A 21,012-nucleotide genomic window follows, 5' to 3' on the forward strand; every position below is an offset into this window, starting at 1 on the left:
AAAGCAAGAGGAAAACTTGTTTAGCACTGCTGACTTAAGACTTTCCTTCTGCCAATATCACTAAATATGGCCTTCTTGTCATAGTGGCTGCCAGATTGACAAATTCAAGGAATTTAATGTGAAATTTTGGCGAAGTTTTCATGGAAAGGTTTAAATTATGTTTCATAATAAAAAGTAAGCCCTTACAAATTTGTTCTGTTGAGGACATTTTTTGCCTCCTTTCCCTGGAAACGCAAGCATTGATACCATGTTCCCTGCTGCTTCTGACATTTCTTCTCCTAATTGCTACTGAGAGTAACTAGGAATGGAGCACTGGGGTATTGTCTTCTAGGACTGACTGAGGGGTTTATTTCTGCTCAAATCCTAAGTAATTTGAGGAAATTGAGCATCCTGCTCCATTTTTGTGAAGCATGCCAATTATCACTTCTCTGAATGTAGTGGGTGACTTCAGCCTTCTTATAAATAAACAGAATTTGCAGAGGTAAGCATTGCACATTATTTGATAGCTCCTCAGTGGAGCAAGTCTGAGAAAAGTAGGTGTCAGCAGTCCTGTATGAATGCCAATTTAGTAGTGAAAAATTGCTAACCGTCATCTTTCAGCTAATGAGTTTATTTCCTTACAGTGAGGAAAAACAATCAAAGAATGAGCCAGAGCCATTCAGAGAGCTGGGCAGTTTAGATACAGAGATGACTCTGTTTTTTTCCAAGGAAGAAGATAGGTAAGTTTAAAACCAGTAGTTAATATAACTTTTGTGACAGCAGTCAAAGAACAGGACACTTCTTGTGGATTAGTGACCAGCTACTGATCTAAGGAGCAGCTGAAGGACCATGAAAGTCATTACTCCTTAGAATGTGCTGTGGCCTCTGATTACTACTGTTGTTGCTCTCTAAAAGGAATAGAGAAAATAAACAGGGATATATCACTGTTTTAAGGAGACACAGCTTTACTTGTTCTGCACAGGTAATTTCTCCAGAACAAGGAGTCTGCTTAATATGGGGGGAATCAGAAAGCATTTTCTGAGATTCCCTTCAGCTTGTGATGGCTGATATACATTGGATTTAGGAACTAAGCCCCTGTGGGATTACTGAGCTGAGCAGAAAGAAGGTTCTCAGCAAATCCTTACATTATTTGAGTGCATCACTACATACTTTCTTACAAGGGCAGCAACAGAAGTACTTGCAAACATCAGCACCTGAGAATTTTACATTAAGTCAGCTTCCCACCGTTCTAGTGCTTTCAATTTATATTTTAAAATATGGGCCCTGAGGAACCTGAAGTACAACAAAAAACATGATTTAGAGGGAGCATTACAAAAATGGGTAACCGAGCACAACAATTTTGTCAGTTCCTTGTGGTCATTCATAGACCTGTGATTCAGAACATCTGAAACCCACCCTATACCTCTGCCACACACTCATCACCAAAACCTGGGAGGCCACAAAGACTTAAGTCAGGATAGGAAGACTTGGTTAGCACAAAGTCCTCTTAATGTTAAATAGTGTTAAATGGCCACTTGTATTAAGCATGTGCTTTTCGATGATTTAAAGAGAACTTCTGAAATATGTGAACAATGGTAGCGAGGAAGAATCATCCACAGTATGAAGCGCTGGACCACGTCCAAGTTATGAGGTTCTATTTTTACCTCTGGCATTTAACTGCCGGTATATTGGAGAAAATCATTACTTCTTCTCTTTCCCTCCCTAACCTACAAAATAGGTGTAAAAGCATCTGCCTCTTGGGAGCTATTTGTAAGCAATGTCATAAAGCACTTCCATATCCTCAGTGAAGTGTGGTTTGGTCACTACGTTGTGTGTTCCAATTGCTATTATCTTAGCAATTTAACAAATTTATTATCTTAGCCTCTTAACAAAGAGGCTCTCTCCCTCCCAGATCTATTTCAGCATCTTACAGTAAAGCTGCAATGATCTGTTTAGGATATTAGCCTGTTACCATGGAAACGTTTCTTATGATATCATAAATTGAGAGGTAGTACAGAATCAGGCACATAGAAGAATGGCTGTGAGGAGAAACTTTTCCTTTTAACAGATGTATTTAATAATTAGCAAGAACGTCAGGGGAAATGAAAAACCAGTTTACTTTTTGTGAGGTGAAATGGAAAATGTAAACATCCTTCCTTAGAGATCACACCTCTCAGAGTCAGAATCACAAAATTAAAGATCCAGTAACATCCCCAGCTTACACAGGAGAGCAATTTATGTGGAAACAAAACCTCACACTAAGATCAGATTGCTATCAAATACAGGGAACTTGCATTTTCTGCACAGGATAATTCCCATTACCAAAAGATAGCACTTCATGTTCCAAAACACAGCACAAATAACTGTAGATGTACAGCTCAAATTTCCCTTCAGTTACCAAAATACTTGCATAATTCCACAATAGTCAAAGACTACCTTAATAAATGATTTATGAGGTCAACTCTTTTTGCTAAAAGGCTTCTATATTACTTTTTCTGCAATTCACTCTAATTTAATCATAAAGGGGAAGATGCCAGTGCTTACAGTTGTGTAAAAGACTAAAATATTCCTTCAGTAGTTCTCTCAGACTTCAGCAAGGATGGTCAAGAAACACATGCTTAGTATGATCCAGCATTTTTGAGACTGGGTCAAAAAGAGGAACTGTTTAAAGCCACAGCAACAAGAACTTCTGCATCCAAACACTGCAAGACATTTTTGGAGCCAAAATAATTAAGAATTGACTCACAAACTACATTGGCCATTCGCTTTTCTTTCCTATTATTTAGGATGATGAAGAGCAAATAGCCCATCTCCCCCTCTCCTTGTGAATTTGCACAGTGTTTGTACTGCATGCAGGAACACAATGAAGTTACAAATCAAATGAACACAGCAAAACCAAAATAGAAGTATATGAATTTAAGTCCAATGTGACTTTGTTTTTCAAAACCTTCTTTTTGACTTGAAATATTTCTGCTATGGTAATGAGATTGCTCTGATTTCTACAGCCTTCCCCCTTGTCATCCCCAGCATCTGCCCATTACCATTTTACAAGAAGCTTTATATAGAATAATACTGAGCCTATTCCCAGGAACTAATTTTAGGAAATCATCAACAAGCCTACATTTTTTTTTTCTTTTGCAGAGGAAATGTTAAACTGGAAAAGCAAAACCCTTCTGAAAGCACAGCGTGGGTGACATTCATGTTTACTCGGTGGAGAAAATTCTGGAGTGCCCCTGTAACTGTATTTATGGGGAATGTTATAATGTACTTTGCTTTTCTGTTTCTATTTACTTATGTCCTTTTACTGGACTTTAAACCACCTCCACCTGAGGGTCCATCTGCTAAAGAAATTATACTTTACTTCTGGGTTTTTACCCTGGTCTTGGAAGAAATCCGACAGGTCAGTAACCTACAACATCTGACTAATAACACAGTAAAACTTGAGGCAATATTTTGAATAGATTTACAATCCGTAGAACTGTACAAGGTTGAAGATTTCAAGTGTCAGGTGCAGTTTTGCACAGAAGAGCAATACAGAACTTACCTCAGCCAAAACACTCCACATCTCTCTCCCAGAACAAGGTCTTCCTCTACCATATAAACCTGTTTTTCCATCCTCCTCAGCTGTGGCCAAGTCAACTGGGCTGCTGGTTTTCAGGTGTCCTTCTGTCTGATTTCACTCCCCAGAAGTAGGTCCTTCCACCACAATTAATGTAAGTTGGAAGTTATATTCTATACCTTGAAACACAGCAGACAACTCTACATTCTTTTAAGAGATTCTACCCTGCTGGACACTCTTTAAAAAAACAAGTAAATGATTTCTGATTATTTGTGTTTTTCCTAAAATACTTCTCAACTGAAAACATTAGCAAATATCCTTTTGGTTTGCTTTTCTTAAAAAAAAAAACAACCAAAAACACAAACAAAAAAAACCCCAGGCTTCTCCATTACTCTTACAGTTACTGGCTTTGAAATGTCCTCAGCTCAACAACTGAAATAATACGTGAACAATGATGCCAGTGTGCTGCTAACTGTGGGTGCATAAAGCTGTTTTCTTTAGACACAAAAAAAACCCCAGTTATAAACATTTACTCTGGAAGAACAAACCGGTGTTCATTATTTAAGCAATAGGGACAGTGAAGGGGATCCCAGTTGCAATTTATTTGAAATTATGCAGCAAGGCCATAACCAGAGGAGGACATGGAAAATATTTGGATCAAAGAACATTTCATTATAAACCTGTAAAACATGAAGAGTGCCAGGCTAAAACCCATTTAAGAAACCCAACTCTGCCGAGATAATCCAATGTGCACTCACTGACAGTTCCGGTATACAAATGCCACATCTGCTCATGCTGTTTAGATAGCAATGTCTAGAAAATACACTTTGACTGGAAGTTGTATTGTTTAACAGCCCAAATGCTGACAGAATCTTAAATCAGGCCTCAAAAATTCTAAAGACTAATAATACACCTCATAAGAATAAAAAAATTTTTTTTTTCATTTTCATCCAACTTCTGTGTTTTAAGACAGTAAACTGAGCTTATGTTTTCAAGCTTTTTTTTCCTGTTACACGAGGAATTTCGATTTGGTGTCTGCAATGAAAGCGGAAAAGGAAACAAGTATTATGTTAAAACTCACAAATAGCAAACAGGAAACAGATCAATACTGATGATTATTTATCTTTTTCAGAGTTTCTATACAGATGAAGACACAAATTTAATGAAAAAATTTAAACTGTATGTGGAGGATAAGTGGAATAAATGTGATATGGTGACCATCTTCCTCTTCATAACTGGGGTAACGTGCAGGTATGTATCTGTTCCATGTGATGTACTCAGCATCAGCAGCAAGGGCTATGTATGTCAACTGACAGTAGAGTCTCATGTGCACGTGAGGACAGACTCTGACATTTATTTTTACAAACTTTGAGATATGTTTCTGCAACAAAAGCCTCTGAAATTCTGTAGAATAGTAGAAGTTGCTCCGGAGACCATAAAAAGACATAGTGGTATATTCAAACACAGGTACCAAAAAGTTCTGCTTTTTTTGTTGTTGTTTTTGGCAATCACTTTTAGTCAATGTATCATATCTTAAAAAAAAAAATCTCACTGAAGCCAAGACAGAGAATAGAGTGTCCTTCCATCTTTTGGCTATTTCTCATCAACGTACAGACATTATGTTACATTCCTCTTACAGGCTTATGCAACTACAGTCCTCAAGCACTTGCCTTCTCCTAACCAAGCTATGCTTGGAAACTGAGTATAATATTTGAGAAAATGCTTCCCAGCAGTACTTGCTGAGATCTGATATTTCATTTTATGTGTTCTGCAGGATGCTGAACTCAACTTTTCAAGCTGGCCGTACAATACTTGCCATTGACTTTATGGTGTTTACACTTAGACTTATACATATTTTTGCAATTCACAAACAACTTGGACCAAAGATCATAATTGTGGAACGGATGGTAAGTGTGCTGTCTCTGTCAGATAAATACTTGTGTTTTCTGAAAAATGTAGAGTGGGAAAACGTTTCTTTACAAAGGGAACAAATTTATCATCTATCTTTATTTTTATATTTTTAAGGCTTGTAATTTTGCATATATTCCTTTATTTATTGAGTATTAGATGCAATAAGTTTGAAATAGATCCTTCCCAAGAGCTTTGTAGTCTAATAAATTGGTCTCATGCAATCATTTATCCTCAGATCTGGCAAGTGAAGAGTAGAGTGTCTTTGAATTACTGCTATTCCTCCTGCTTCGTAAGCTGTGTGCATTCAGACAAAGACCTCAGGCAGATGACAGGCCATTTACAGAAGGGCAGGGCATTTACCTAATGACTGCTCTGCTTGGGGAAACAGATTATGTTATTTGCAAGAAGTGTGAAAAAAAAAATCTGTGAAAAAGGATAGTTGCAAGTTTCCCACAGGAGTCATTCTTACTTGTACTTTGTATCTCCAAGTTACAAAGAAAACGTGTTAGTACTTTGTGAGCATATGCTGGAAGATGTTGATAAAAGATTTTTATTTATTACCACTCTCCTGCAGGAAATGAGACAGTAGGACTACAGTTACTGTGCTTGGGTATGTGTTAGTATGTTGAAGTAGCTTTTTATTTAGGCATGTTAATCCTCTATGCCAATTAGCTTATGGTAACTGATTAATAGGAGTTCATCTAATGGCAAGTGCTATTATAGAATCTACAAATATTTGATTTGTGATTCACAGCAGAGCTCAGTAAAAGCCCTACAGTCTAAACAAGCTTATACACTGAATAAACATAACATAACTACCAAGCTATTTGGATTTGTCTATAAATGCAGTAACTGGAACTCTAACATGACATTTGCTTCAAGTAGCAAAGGAGTAAATGGCAAATAAATATTTTTTTCCTTTCACATTATCTAGCTTACAGCATTAGCAGACTTTTATTGTAAGAGAACAAGTCAGATCTACAGCTTCTAACCCTTCCTTGATGCATAGCAAGCTAAACCAGGGCCCTGAACAAATATGGTGATGTGTCTCCTATGGCATCTGAAGTCGTATGAGATACCACACAGATTAAGAAAATGGAAATAAGAACATAAACAGCAGCCTAGACAAAAACATAAAATGAGACCTTTCATCTTGCCGTCATCCAAGCCAACATAATGCCTTAGCTTTGGCAGTTCAATGTTGAACCTTACATCAAATGAAAGAACAGCAAAAATTATTTCAGTAATTGAAGTAATTCTTGAAAAGTTCATCAAGCAGGTTCAAGCAAGATCATTTCCCTTACTTAAATGGAGAAGCAATCCGAGATTAACTCTTATTGTCTTTCTCCTTTTTCACCTTGTGACAGAATTGCTGGAACAAGTCTGACAGCTGCTAAAATGGCAGTTCAATGCCACAACAATGCCCATTCAGAGAGAGACTGCAGACTGGAAAAGAGTATTTCCAGACTTGCCACTGCTGTCTCTTAACTACGACACCATTACAGTCCTGCAGCATTGCTAAATTTTAAATCATCCAGAAAACAAAATAGATTAGTGAAAGTCAGAGAGACATCAACTATGTAGCCTGGCTTAGATACCTTGTTTCTTAATAGAACTCCAAGTAACCTCCTGGAGGTCTGAAATGCCTATGCTTCTGGGTAACTGCACAATCCAATAATCTAATTTAAACGAATCTACAGTCCCTAATGAACTCTGCCAGATTTGATGGAAAGAAGATGAAGTGTTCCTCTTCCACCAGGGAAAAATTATTGCACTTGAAATACATATTAGAGAGATATATATATTTGAAGTGGTTTAGGATTCAATTACTTCTGCTTCTGTAGAGAAACACAATGTTTAAAAGCAGGAAGTCCTGAAAACAATCCCTCAAATGCATTACTTGGCTTGAAAACCCAAGACAGAAGCTACTTGATCCTTGCAGCCTTCAACGTCGGCTGTATGAGTGGCTCAGTACTCATCAAGGAGCACCAGCCGCTGCCAGGATTCATTGCTGCAGCAGATCTCTTGTAATTCACAGTAAAGCAGTAGATGGTACTGTGGGATCTCACAGAAAATCTGCATTTAAAAGGTTCAGTGAGATTCACTTAAAAGATAAAATGTGTTCTTTTGAAAATGTTAGATGATTGAAAAGAAAGGTTTTTAATTTAAAACAAGCTATCAAAGGAAAATGCTGATTACAGGCCAAGAACAATATGATACAGCAAGGTCAAGAGAGGAACTCTGTGCATGGAACTGTATCCTATTCTGCTTCCTTTAACCTAAATGAGCTCGTAAGAAACAGAATTCTTTCAGCCATTTTCATATAGAAAGACTACCATTCTTTGACTATGGTATTACAGTCATCTCTCCTCTGTTTCTTCCTTCTCCCTCTCTTTTTTTAGATGAAGGATGTTTTCTTCTTTCTATTTTTCTTGAGTGTGTGGCTCATTGCCTACGGTGTGACAACTCAAGCTCTACTTCATCCCGATGACAGCCGAGCGGAATGGATATTCAGAAGGGTGCTTTATCGTCCCTACCTTCAGATATTTGGCCAGATTCCACTGGATGAAATAGACAGTGAGGAAATTTCTTTCCCTCCCTAACCTGGCTGTTTTTGAATGCACACTTCTGACTGGAGCATGGAATTCCTTCCCAGTATTGTCTTTGTCTTTTTTTTTTTTTTTTTTTAACATTTGTCCTGCAGGCCAAAGCTTTCAGATTTATATCACTATGATATAAATAGTGTATTTGCAAAGAAATAACGTGCAGTGTGGAATTACATTAGATCATAAGGGTTGGTCCTATTTAGACAAGCTGTCTGAAATGTTCACACAAGGATTTGCTGTTTTCAAGGCTGGCATACCTTCTTCCACTTCAATCCATTTCCGTTCAGTTTAACCTAGACCCAGATAATCCTGAAATAATAGCACCTCCATACGTTTTGGCAGTAGTTTAACGTGATAGTGTTAAAGCAGTACAGCTCTGCCCATAAGCAAACACTGATGTTTTAGAACAAATATTCCTCTAGAGCATTTATTGACTCTGGAGGTAAAGCTGCCCAAATCAAATAAAGCTAGTAATTGCATACATGCAACATTTCAAACAAAACAACATAAAAATAATCACAAAAGATGGAAATACTTGGACATAAAGGTTCAAAGGCAACATTTCTGATAGGTAAGCAGGTCAGCTACAGAACAGGTCATCTCCTAAAGAAGTCTGAAGTAATGCCACAGCGTTTAGTGAGACTAACAGTGCTAAATGTCTGAGGCAATACTGAAGTAGGATTCAAACTTGAGGTAATACAGATGGAACCAAGAAAACCCCATAGACAGAAGCAAACCAGTAAGCATTCCTTCATGTTCACTCTGCTTAATAAGAAAAAGCATGTGTCTTAGAAAAGTCAAAAAAGCCTGAATGAGACAAGAGAGCAGGGGTGTGATTCATCTCACTTAACTTTAAATGCCTACAGTGTAAAGCATGCACAGCACAACCAATCACTCTTATTTCCATTAAAATAATTGGAGAGAAACAAATATTTCTGGAGTAGGATTAATCTCATTTGGAAATAGGTCAGATGTAGCATTCCCTAGAAATATGTGTTTCTCTCCATTGAGATTCCAAAGGGTCTCTTCACCTGGATATAAAACTGGTTAAAAGACAAGAGAAAAAAAAAGAATTAATTACACACACAGCTTCCAGAAAGGAGTCATTTGTCCTGGAGCCCTCTGGGGCTTATTCTGTTTAACATCTTTATGAAACATATGGATAATGAGGGGGACAAAATTTGCTGACAAAACTAGATTACCGGGTAGCAAAGTCTAAAGCTGACATCCAAGAGTTGCAAAGGACCTTCATGAGTACTAAATCATCAAATGAATTTCAGTGTAGATAAATACAAGGTAACGCACTTGGTGAAAGCAGACCCAGCTGTGGTGAGCTTTGATATAACTGTGTGCTCTAAGGAATATGATCGTGGGGGATTATCTGTGGTGGTGGGGAAAAGAATTACTAGCGAAAAAATGGAGAACAAAAAAGTAAATTTCATTATGCTACTCTAAATTTGTGGATTTAATTCATAGCTGGAGACAGGATACAGGGCTAGACCTTTAACGTGATGCAGTAGAAGCATTCTTACTAACCTCAGCTGCAAGCTCAGATGTACAAAGTAGTTTAAATTTAGAATGAGGAACCCCATTCCCAGCTTTTACTGAGTTTTCTCTCTAACACACGCAGCACCATGAGGACTACGAAGACACAAGTATGTAGGGGAACACAACTACTAAATACTCAAAAGTGGTTTGACTTTGGGAACTCAAAACTAGTCGAAAAAGGATACAGCCTTGTCAATACAACCCTCTTGGCTGAACACTACTAAAAAGCCAGCTGTGACAGCCGTCTTGCCACCAAACAAGCAGCCAAGTTTTGAAGGTCTGCAAACCTCTTGCACATTAAAGCATTGTCTCTTCATGTACACAACATGATTACATTTTCACAAAATTAAAGACATTGGATATTAGTTCACACAAATGATCTTTCAACTGCAAGAATGAGCTCAATAACTCAAGCACTCAAAGAACTCTCCTTTTAGGGTTAAGAGAGTCTCGTATTTATGGTCCTGCTAGTAGTCAACAAGGGCAGTAGAAGAATACTACCACAATGTTGGGTTTAAGCTCTTAATGATTGTAAAATATTCAGAACAGAGTTATGCTGCTGTTTATATGCATCCAAGATTAAATCTCACTTTAGTAATCAGTATCATCACTGGCCTTGATTTGTATCTTAACAATATACACATTCATTCATGTCACCAGTTCTTAAAAAAGGCATGTTTAGAGATATTAATTCAGTTTTTATTTGCATTGAAATAGCTATGAAATGCATTACTTCAAACCTCAGAAGCAATTGGTAATTCTTGCCATTCTTTGTTGAAAGTCAGAGGTTTTGCTCATCAAAATGCAAAACTCTAAGAAATATATCTGGCGGTAGGATTTGCCAAAACTATTCTTTTATTTCTCTGTCTTCCTTTGCAGCATCACGAATGTATCCTAGGAACTGTACATTGAACCCACTGCAGATTCTGCAGGAGAACTCGCCATCGTGTCCTAATAGCTATGCCAACTGGCTTGTCATACTTCTGCTGGTCATCTTCCTACTAGTCACAAACGTTCTCCTTATGAATCTCCTGATTGCTATGTTCAGGTAAGTGCGATTTCAGTTATCAAGTCAGAGGCTGCAAAGGTTTAACTGAATGCCCACATTTTTTACATTGCTGTTGGCTATTCATTTGGAATACATTAGTAATATTCCTAATGAATATTATTTGGGGATCGATAGGTAGACTTCTATGATCATATAGTTCTGAAGTTCTCATCATCCTTACTCTAGCCACATTAAAGACAAGAAGAAAAGCAGCCTCTTTTACTGCTAAAAAAAAAATCAATTAAACATGCATAGAAGGGTCCGGATCCCTGGCTGTGCTGTAGCACAAGTCTGCAGGTGCAAAGCAGCTGTAAACCTGGCAGACTTAACAGCGGATAAACTGCACATAGGGGAAATGCTTGATGTCAACACAGCTAACAATGATTCATTTGGTTGAAGAACTGACGTGGCATATTTGCTGATCTTGCTGGAGTGAGGTGGAACTAACTTTCATTTAAAAAAAAAAACAACATGTATTTTTTAACATTTGAAGACTGCAATTATTTTAATATCTAAGAATCTGCACAAACTTTAGATTAACATTATGTGTCAAACCTGCTGTTCCTTTTTTTAAAGTAAATGTGGGACTATATTTTGTAATAATAAGTTTTTGATTGTTGAGGTAAAAAAAGTTATATACTTTTTCTTCCCCCCACAATTACAGTTACACTTTTCAAGTTGTCCAGGGCAATGCAGATATCTTCTGGAAAATTCAGCGCTACAACCTGATTGTTGAATATCATGGCCGGCCTGCCTTAGCACCACCATTTATTATTATTAACCACATCACTCTGGTTCTCAGAAGAATCTTCAACAAAATGGAAAATAAAAAAGAACATCTGGGTGAGTTGTTAACAAACATCTAGCAACTTCAGACCCTGAGAGTCTCGCAAGACATGCTACATAGGCAAAACAGAAGAGCAATTAAGACTTCCTTAGGCCAAAAGTCACAATTTAGAATCATAGAATCATAGAATGGTTAGGGTTGGAAGGGACCTTCAAAGGTCATCTAGTCCAACCCCCCTGCAAGGAGCAGGGACATCCCCAACTAGATCAGGTTGCTCAGAGCCTCATCCAGCCTGGCCTTGAACGTTTTCAGGGATGGGGCCTCCACCACCTTTCTGGGCAACCTGTTCCAGTGTTCTATAACTCGCATCGTAAAAAAATTTTTCCTAATTTCCAATCTAAATCTACCCCCCTCTATTTTAAAACCATTACCTCTCGTCCTATCGCAACAGGCCCTACTGAACAGCCTTTCCCCATCTTTCTTGGAGGCCCCCTTGAGGTACTGGAAGACCGCTATCAGGTCTCCCCGGAGCCTCCTCTTCTCCAGGCTGAACAGCCCCAACTCTCTCATCCTGTCCTCATAAGAGAGGTGCTCCAGCCCTTTTATCATCTTGTGGCCCTCCTCTGGACCTTCTCCAACTGGTCTTTGTCCTTCTTGTGTTGGGGGCTCCAGAACTGGACACAGTACTCCAGGTGGGGTCTCACCAGGGCAGAGTAGAGGGGGAGAATCACCTCCCTCGACCTGCTGGCCATGCTCCTCTTGATGCAGCCCAGGATGTGGTTGGCCTTCTGGGCCGCAAGGGCGCATTGCTGGCTCATGTTAAGCTTCTCATCCACCAGCACTCCCAAGTCCTTCTCCTCAGGGCTGCTCTCAATCCATTCCCCGCCCAGCCTGTATTTGTGCCTGGGATTGCCATGACCCAGGTGCAGGACCTTGCACTTGGCCTGGTTGAACTTCATGAGGTTGGCACGGGCCCACCTCTCCAGCCTGTCAAGGTCCCTCTGGATGGCATCCCTCCCTTCCAGTGTGTCGACGGCACCACACAACTTGGTGTCGTCGGCGAACTTGCTGAGGGTGCACTCTATCCCACTGTCCATGTCGCCAACAAAGATGTTGAACAGGGCCGGGCCCAGCACAGACCCCTGAGGGACGCCACTCATGACCGGTCTCCACATGGACATTGAGCCATTGACCACCACTCTCTGAGTGTGGCCATCCAGCCAACTCCTTATCCACCGAGTGGTCCATCCATCAAACCCATGTCTCTCTAGTTTAGAGAGAAGGATGTCGTGCGGGACAGTGTCAAAAGCTTTGCACAAGTCCAGGTAGATGATGTCAGTTGCTCGTCCCTTGTCCACCGATGCCGTCACCCCGTCATAGAAGGCCACCAAATTGGTCAGGCACGATGTGCCCTTGGTGAAGCCATGTTGGCTGTCACCAACCACCTCCTTGCTCTCCATGTGCCTTAGCATGGTTTCCAGGAGAATCTGCTCCATGACCTTGCCAGGCACAGAGGTGAGGCTGACTGGCCTGTAGTTACCTGGGTCTTCCTTATTCCCCTTTTTAAAAATGGGGGTTATGTTCCCTCTCCTCCAGTCATCGGGGACCTCACCAGACCGCCACGACTTCTCAAATACGATAGCCAGTGGCTTGGCAACTTCATCCACCAGTTCCCTCAGGACTCGCGGATGGATCTCATCAGGTCCCATGGACTTGTGCACCTTTAGGTTCCTCAGATAATCCCGAACCTGCTCTTCGAGTACAATGGGCAGTTCTTCATCCTCGCAGTCCCTGCTTGCACCTTCTACAGCTTGGGTGGTGGGACAGGAACTCTTGTTGGTGAAGACTGAGGCAAAAAAGTCATTGAGAACCTCAGCCTTCTCCATGTCCTGGGTAACCAGGACACCAGTTCCCTTTCGGAGGGGGCCTATATTTTCCCTGGACTTTCTTTTGTCCCCTACGTACCTATAAAAACTCTTCTTGTTGCATTTTATATCCCTGGCCAGATTCAGTTCTGCCAGGGCTTTGGCCTTCCTTACCTTATCCCTGGCCACTCGCGCAGCCTCTTTGTAGTCCTCCCAGGCTACCTGTCCCCACTTCCACCCTCTATAGGCTTCCTTTTTCACTTTCAGTTGGTCCAGGAGCTCCTTGCTCATCCACGCCCGCCTCCTGGCCTTTTTGCCCGACTTGTTTTTCACCGGGATGCACTTCTGCTGAGCTTGGAGGAGGTGCTCCTTGAATATAGACCAACTTTCCTGGGCCCCTCTTCCCTCCAGGGCCGCCTCCCATGGCACTTGGCCCATCAGGTCCCTGAAGAGGCCGAAGTCCGCCTTCCTGAAGTCTAGGGCAGAGAGCTTGCCATGTATTTTCCTTGCTGCCCCGTGGATCTTGAACTCCACCATGTCATGGTCGCTGCAGCCAAGGCTGTCCTTTAGTTTCACATCCCCCACCAGCCCCTCCCTGTTGGTGAGCACAAGGTCGAGCATGGCACCCCTCCTTGTCGGCTCCTCTATCGCCTGCAGGAGGAAGTTGTCATCCACGCATTCCAGGAACCTCCTGGACTGCCTGTGCCCTGCCGTGTTGTCTCTCCAACAGATGTCAGGGTGGCTGAAGTCCCCCATGAGGACCAGGGCCTGTGACCGTGAGGCTGCTCCTATCTGCCTATAGAGCACTTCATCTGCTCTGTCCTCCTGGCCAGGCGGCCTGTAACAGACCCCCACCGTGATGTCCCCTGTCCGTCCCCATCCTCTAATCTTGACCCATAAGCTGTCAGCTCCTCCTCCATCCCCAGGCGGAGCTCCACACACTCCAGCCGGTCGCTGATGTAGAGAGCGACACCCCCTCCTCGTCTCCCCTTCCTGTCTTTTCTAAAAAGCCTATACCCCTCCATGTTGACGCTCCAGTCGTATGTGTCATCCCACCACGTCTCCGTGATGCCAATGGGGTCGTAGCCCTGCTCGTGTGCAAGCATCTCCAGCTCTTCCTGTTTATTCCCCATGCTGCGTGCATTGGTATAGAGACACTTCAGCTGGGCCCCCGACAAAGCCGACTTGCTGGCTGGAGCTACAGGGGTGCTATTGCACCGCAGTTTAGGTTTATTTGCACATACCTGTGATCCCTCCTCAGCTTCTGGACCCTCGGTGCTGGCACTGGCGCCATGCTGACCGCAGTGGGCTGAACTGTGCGCCCCTCCCCCAGCAGCACTAGTTTAAAGCCCTCCGGACGAGCCTGGCAAGTCTTTGTCCAAGCACACTCTTCCCCCTCTTGGTTAGGTGCACGCCATCTGCCCCTAGCAGCCCGGGCTTCTCAAAGCACGCCCCGTGATCTAGATACCCAAAGCCCTGGCTGTAGCACCACTCCCTGAGCCACGAGTTAACCTGCCAGATACGTCTGGCCCTTTCAGGTCCCTGCCCTTCGACCGGGAGGATTGACAAGAAGACCACCTGCGCCCCAGAGCCTTTGACTGTTGAACCCAGAGCCCTGAAATCCCTTTTGATGTTTTTTAGACTGCTGCCAGCTGTGTCGCTGGCCCCCACATGAAACACCAGTCTGTGGGCCGTATGAGGCTAGGTATTCTAGGCTAGGTATTTTAACAAAGAGTGCCAGGAGAGTACAAATGAAAAATTAAGGCTCAAAATGTATCCTGTACTATAAACAGTTTCCCACAATGCATTTCTTTATGCACCACAGTTTTTACAACAAAGGTGTCGATATAAAACTGATTAAACGGATTTGTTTTTTGAAGAGATAACAATGGATAGGTTTAATTAATAATGAATAGTTATTTAATTTGCCCCCAAATTTTAGTAATTACTAAGTACAGACAACCCTAAAAACATATACCCAGTCTAAAAATGTATTAGGATTAGTGGAATTTCCCAGTACAGAGAGATGGAGAGACAGTGAGCACACTTAAAGAAATTGTGGTCCCTTAAAAGTCAGATGAAGTTCAGCTAATTACAGAAGGCATTTGGGGGCTTCTATAGTGATGGCAAACTTGGCCCATCTAGTTTCATAATGTCTGATAACAAGCCTATTTACTCCTCATGCGCGGGCTGGTGACGGGCTTTGGAGCAGAACTGTTGTCAGACTGGACCAATTCAGAGCCCTTTGACTAAACTCCCTTTCAAACACACTCCTGGCTCTCAAAGCATACTGCTGAACATGCTTAAAAAAAAAAAATGCCCTAAGAAAGCAAATACCTGTCTGGTCAGGTTATAGATTCAGTAGTGTTTGGAGCATACAGCAAGGGTGCCCTTTTACCAATCTTCATGAAGATACAAAACTAGTATGTTACATTCAAAATATGTCTGTGAAATTGAGGTCTGTTGTTGGCTGGGACACTCGACAACAACAACAGGCTTTATACTTCAAGGTGGAGGGTTTTATTAGCAGATTTTCCTTCCTATTTATAATTGTTCTAATAAAGAAGCTTAGATGATAAAGTGCATCTGAACATAAAGCTCTGCTCATTCAATACTTTGGGGCTACAATACGTCAGAAGTTCAGTAAGGTCATAAACGAGTTTAAATGGAACCACTGAAATTGGTTCACGCTGTTCTTTAGAAAACTCAGGACTCATATCTGACTGTAAAAAGGGATATTGCCTTCCATGACAAGAAAAAATGTAGAAAATACTTATTTTTACAGTGCATTTCATAATATGACACTCCTGCAACGGCAAAGTGCCTGCAAAGGCAAGACTTGATTTTTCTTTAGCATAGCAGCCTGCCATTACTAGTACAAGAGGAAAGAGAGTAAAATATATGCTTTTTTTTTCCCTACAGAAAGAGATCTTCCAGTTGGCGTAGATCAAAAAATCATAACATGGGAGCTGATGCAAAAAGAAAATTATCTTGTAAATCTTGAACAAGAAAGGAAAGAAAGCAATGAAGAAAGGCTGAAGGCCACATCTAATAAGTATGTTATTCTGACCCACAATAAGTGTACCTTGCAAGTCTTCAGCTTTGAATGAGATAAACATTCAGGTGCTTGTAAAGCTTATATGAAGAGTTCGGCTAGAATGCAGTTAGAAAAATGTGAGAAGCCAATGTCACAATATTAGAAGAGTTTTTGGCACTCTTTAAGTATGTACAATTACGTACCTCTAAGCTCCAGCTAAATCTGGAGTCAAGGTCAATGAAAATCACCTTCATGAAGAAATGATGGAAGAATAGTTCCTTTGCTATACTGCAGTGCAGGTACTTCCATCCCCTGCAGGAATACAACATCGACTTTTGAATGAGACTTTTGAATAGCTTAGACTGTTGAATGGAAGTTTAAGATATCTTGAATTACCCCGAGCCAACAGGTGCTGAACAACTGGAAAAGATTCAGATGAACACCACCAAACCCATCGCTTTTTATCTCTGCTCTTTGGTGGTAGCAGTGTGTATTTGAAATCTTACACAACCATCAGAAAGGTATTCTTTGAGCTTTGCATTGAACCAATCTCAAAATGCATTAGACCCATCCAGCAGCAGCTTTTTCACATAGACCTGAATGGAACGTAACCTGTTAGAGGGGAAACTTGAAACAGTAGTCAGGACAAAGCAGAGAGGGATTTGAGGAGCCTGTGGGGAATCAGACGCCAAGAATGACGGGCAAAGAGGTGAAGGATGCAGAATGCATGTGGACAATACAATGATTTGGAGGCACTATATGGAAATTCTCTACACATCCCTTTGGACTGCATGGAAAAAGGGATTTGAATGCCAAACCAGTTTCCAAAAGTGAAGCGTCGTATAAATGTTAAGTAGCTGATCTCCCCTATGCTGGAACAAATATTGTGGCCTCAGTTCTCACACCACTATCAGTTTGCATTTGGTGCAGGTGGGACATGCAGGGCTGGAGAAGCAGAGCAGGACCTAAGGCTCCTTCCTGCTGCCCTTGATTCCCACAGCCGCAGGGGCTAAGCGGCCCTTGCCAGAAGCTGCACGGCGGCTGTCATCTGTGTGAGTTTATAATGAGTCCCTGGGCAACAGGTGCATGAGTGTCCCAGAAATGCTGCTCTGTTCAGTATACACTTGCAGGAACAGCTCAAAAGGACAAAACTTTTAGGGGGCTCTGGGATGTCTCAGCAGCACAGAACTGCCAGTGAGGGGCCAGGGCTCCAGTATGTTAAGCAGGTTTTGTGGTTTAGGATTTCTTCTAAGGGCTTTCCTTTTTGCTCAGCGCGTCTGCTTTGTTTCCACAGGGTGGATAATTTGTCTAAATATTTTAGCGGATTGAAAGAACAAGAAAAGCGGTTTAAAGTTATGGAAGCCCAGGTCAGTAATATTTTTATAGGCACTATAGCATCTTTAGGATTTCACCATGTTTCTCTCATTTAATGGTGGTTTGGCAGACCCTATTTAGGGATAAAGGAAAAGAGAAATGGATCTGTATTACGGTTTCACTTTCCTTACTGTTTTCTCTCAGATTGTACACATAGGTAAAGTAGAAAGGAGAAAGGGGAATACAGCATTTCTTGCTCTCTTTTCTAGTCTACTTGAGAAGTGTTTATTTCCTTCATTAAGGATATTGCTGGAAGGAAATGCTTCATCTTCCCCCCTCCATTCTCTTCCTTCACCCAACCTTCTTCTTTAAAACTGACAACTTTGAAAATCACCATACTCTGTCTGATCTGACCTGGACTAATCTTCTCGGACATCAGTTTTTCTAATTTTCTTAGATACCAGATACCAGCGTCTCAAAGGGAAGTGTCTAACATATAAATGTGAAACATAAATAATAGAAGGAAACCCTATCTTGAGCTTTTGATGATAAACCCTTGAAATATAAACAAGCATTTTTTAAATAGTCTGAAAATGCTCAGCATTACCACATGCTCCATAGCACAACTGTTATTGTTTTGTTTGTCCCTAGAACTCTCCAGTGTAATTTTGGCCTGACTGAAAGTTCCTTATCTTAATACTCCCATTGCAGTTTCCCTCCCCTTTCTTATCCACTTTATGGCTTCCTGAAAAAAGGAATGCTATTCAATGAACAATGTTGACATCAAATACCACTCCAACAGGAACACACAAGAAATGCTTTAATAACTTTGTGCCAGCTTGTGATAATGCAATATCATAACAAAAAAAGGAAGGTATTTAATATACCAATTGTACAATTGTATGATTGTATAACTGTCCAAGACAATTCAACTATTTCTTTTTAAAAAAATAAAGAAAAAAAAAAAAAGAGGTATCTCTAACGCTGCTTCAGTCTGCTGCCTTGATTATATTTCCTACAAATTTAAGAATGGATAAAGTACTACAAAAATTAGCTGATGCAGAAATCACTACTTATTTTGTAGATTTGCTACTGTACAGCTGTTATCTCCTCAGTGGCAGAGGTTTTAACCAAAACCAACCTCTTGTGCAACCAACCAGCTCCAAAGTATACACGTAAGTACTGAAAACAATCATGGAACAGCTAATTAATACAACTGAAGAATTTAGTTTAAAAAATGCAAGAAAAAAATTGGAGAGAACCACATAAGAAGGTGCAAAGGAATATACCTAGAGGTAATGGGAATATAAAGAAGGAATGGAGTATTCATACTTCAGAATGAAAAAGTTACCTTTTTCAAAATATATTTAGAAGCTTTGGGGAAAGGACTGTCACTTAGTGTGACTTAGAATGATCTCACCCAACTTTAAGCATGCAAATAAGTATCTATTTGCTACCGAGTTTCTTGAGAGGATTGTGTCTTGGGGGTTTCTTGAGTCAAGGAGCTAGTACTACCAAAGTATTACCAAAACATTTAATATGGATAACAATAGTCATTTAAAAAAAAATTTGAGCAAGCCTCCTACTTTGTTTTAATCAGCATGGCTCATTTGCCTTCAGAGCTGCAACTGTTTGTGTCAGTTAAGAATCTTGTCCTGAGTCCCAGGGCTCCACTGGTTGGAGTTTAAAACATTAGACACAGAAACAGACTATTTCTCAGCCACTGCAGGATACCCAACACAATAAAAATTTCGGATATTCTTCTCAATGATCTATTTCAATATCTATTACTATTTATTACACAAAAAGCCCTTCAAAACCCATAAACAAGACATATTATATACTATATGGGAAAATGAATTAGCTGAAAACTCGTCATTCAAGTCACGACAAGACCTCAAGTCACTCAGACTCCAACTAACCTCAAACTTGACTTACTTCTGGTAGAAGCTTATAAAACACATGTGTAAATTGCTTGATTATCAACATTCCAGTAAGAAAAACCATCCTGTAGGATGTTCTCCAGACATTTTAATACTCTAACTGCATAAAAATCAGAAACTTAAATAGCTGAAACAGAAAGAAAAAATCCATTTTTATAATTTAGTGAGCAAATGCAAATAGAATCTACAGTATCTTTTTATCATGGATTATTTTCAACATTTTAAAGTTTCTTAAACAATTACTATTATGTGCTCCTTCTCCTAAGGCTTTTAAACAAGCATGTGGCTTTTGCAATTCTATTAGGTGTGAGGAATGCCAACACAGAAGTGCCTCTGCCAGAAAGAAGTGAAAGAGAAGAGCGTGCAGATCAGTCCAAGACTGACATCACATACATTGATAATTAAATTTTATTGTAATTTCTTCAGGTAAAGCTTTTGTCCTACTGAACTACTGTAGAAGTAAAATCCTAATCTCATGAAGGCCTAAGGCCCAGCTCTCAAAGCCTTTATGCCAAGTGCTGTCAATGTTTGACACTACTGAGGATTTCTTGGTCTTCTTCCTTCAGTTTCTTGGGCTTTCTTCCCTCCTGCTCCTATATTATTTGATCCTTTCTCTAAAACTCCATTCCACAAATTGCACTAAAAATTCTCTCCTCCAGGATGACTCTACCGCCTGATTTTCTAAATATCATCGGCATTCTGTTCTCCAAATACCACACCCTCAATCCATTGTCATCATTGCTAATTTCCACATTTCTCTGTTCGAAGGAGTCTCCCTTTGGAAGGGTGATCATTTACCCACTAAAAAACAAGCCACTTCCTTGGCCAAGAAAGCAAGCTCATATTTCTGAGTTGCTTAGGAAACAAAGAAATAGTTTCCACAGGAAAGGGCCTGGGATACTGAACTACTACAAATCCATACATTTCCTGGAGTTCTTGCAACCCTCAAATGATTGTACTCACCATCTTCTCTTCCCATGCTGGCCTCTGTGAGATACGGCTTTGCTGGTATTCCTTACTGAGGGCTTCTCACTCATCCCCACAAACTGGAATCTCATTGCGTGGTCCTCGTGTGCGGTGGCTTGCAGTCACTTTCCAAACACGAAGCAAGTGACCCTCCCACAGTCAGACCCGCAGCCTCTGCTGCTTGCTTTTTTGTTTCAATGTCAGATCATAGCTGCTGTCAAAGGAGACTTCGCCTTTACGTATTGCACCACATGGAACACTGCATCTACACCTAAGCAGTTTTCTGATTTCATTTTACTTTTCTCTCTCAAAGGTCAGGGGAAAAAAAAAAAAAAAATCACTTAGAGACTTTAAAGCAAGAATGTGTAGCAAGAATTTTCCTACAAACTAGGAATTTGGACTGTTTGTCAGTTTTTTTATTACTTAAACTGGCATGTCCATTTTTAGCA

At 40.7% G+C, this 21,012-nt stretch overlaps 1 protein-coding gene across 1 annotated transcript in view; it reads left to right on the top strand.

The window, feature by feature from the left end:
• TRPM5 (transient receptor potential cation channel subfamily M member 5) overlaps window positions 1-20,341 on the top strand; it is a 44,074-nt gene extending 23,733 nt beyond the window's left edge. The window contains exons 14-24 of the mRNA XM_086748725.1: window positions 624-719; window positions 3,121-3,379; window positions 4,671-4,789; window positions 5,313-5,445; window positions 7,852-8,026; window positions 10,483-10,651; window positions 11,316-11,494; window positions 16,226-16,358; window positions 17,635-17,707; window positions 18,739-18,829; window positions 19,902-20,341. Of these exons, the coding sequence (XP_086604851.1) occupies window positions 624-719; window positions 3,121-3,379; window positions 4,671-4,789; window positions 5,313-5,445; window positions 7,852-8,026; window positions 10,483-10,651; window positions 11,316-11,494; window positions 16,226-16,358; window positions 17,635-17,707; window positions 18,739-18,829; window positions 19,902-20,002 (1,528 nt within the window). The 3' untranslated portion in view covers window positions 20,003-20,341. The remainder of the gene's footprint in view (window positions 1-623; window positions 720-3,120; window positions 3,380-4,670; window positions 4,790-5,312; window positions 5,446-7,851; window positions 8,027-10,482; window positions 10,652-11,315; window positions 11,495-16,225; window positions 16,359-17,634; window positions 17,708-18,738; window positions 18,830-19,901) is intronic.
• Window positions 20,342-21,012: the final 671 nt, after the last annotated feature.

Source organism: Chlamydotis macqueenii, chromosome 5 (assembly GCF_036417535.1).
Source record: "Chlamydotis macqueenii isolate bChlMac1 chromosome 5, bChlMac1.mat, whole genome shotgun sequence".
NCBI lineage: Eukaryota > Metazoa > Chordata > Aves > Otidiformes > Otididae > Chlamydotis > Chlamydotis macqueenii.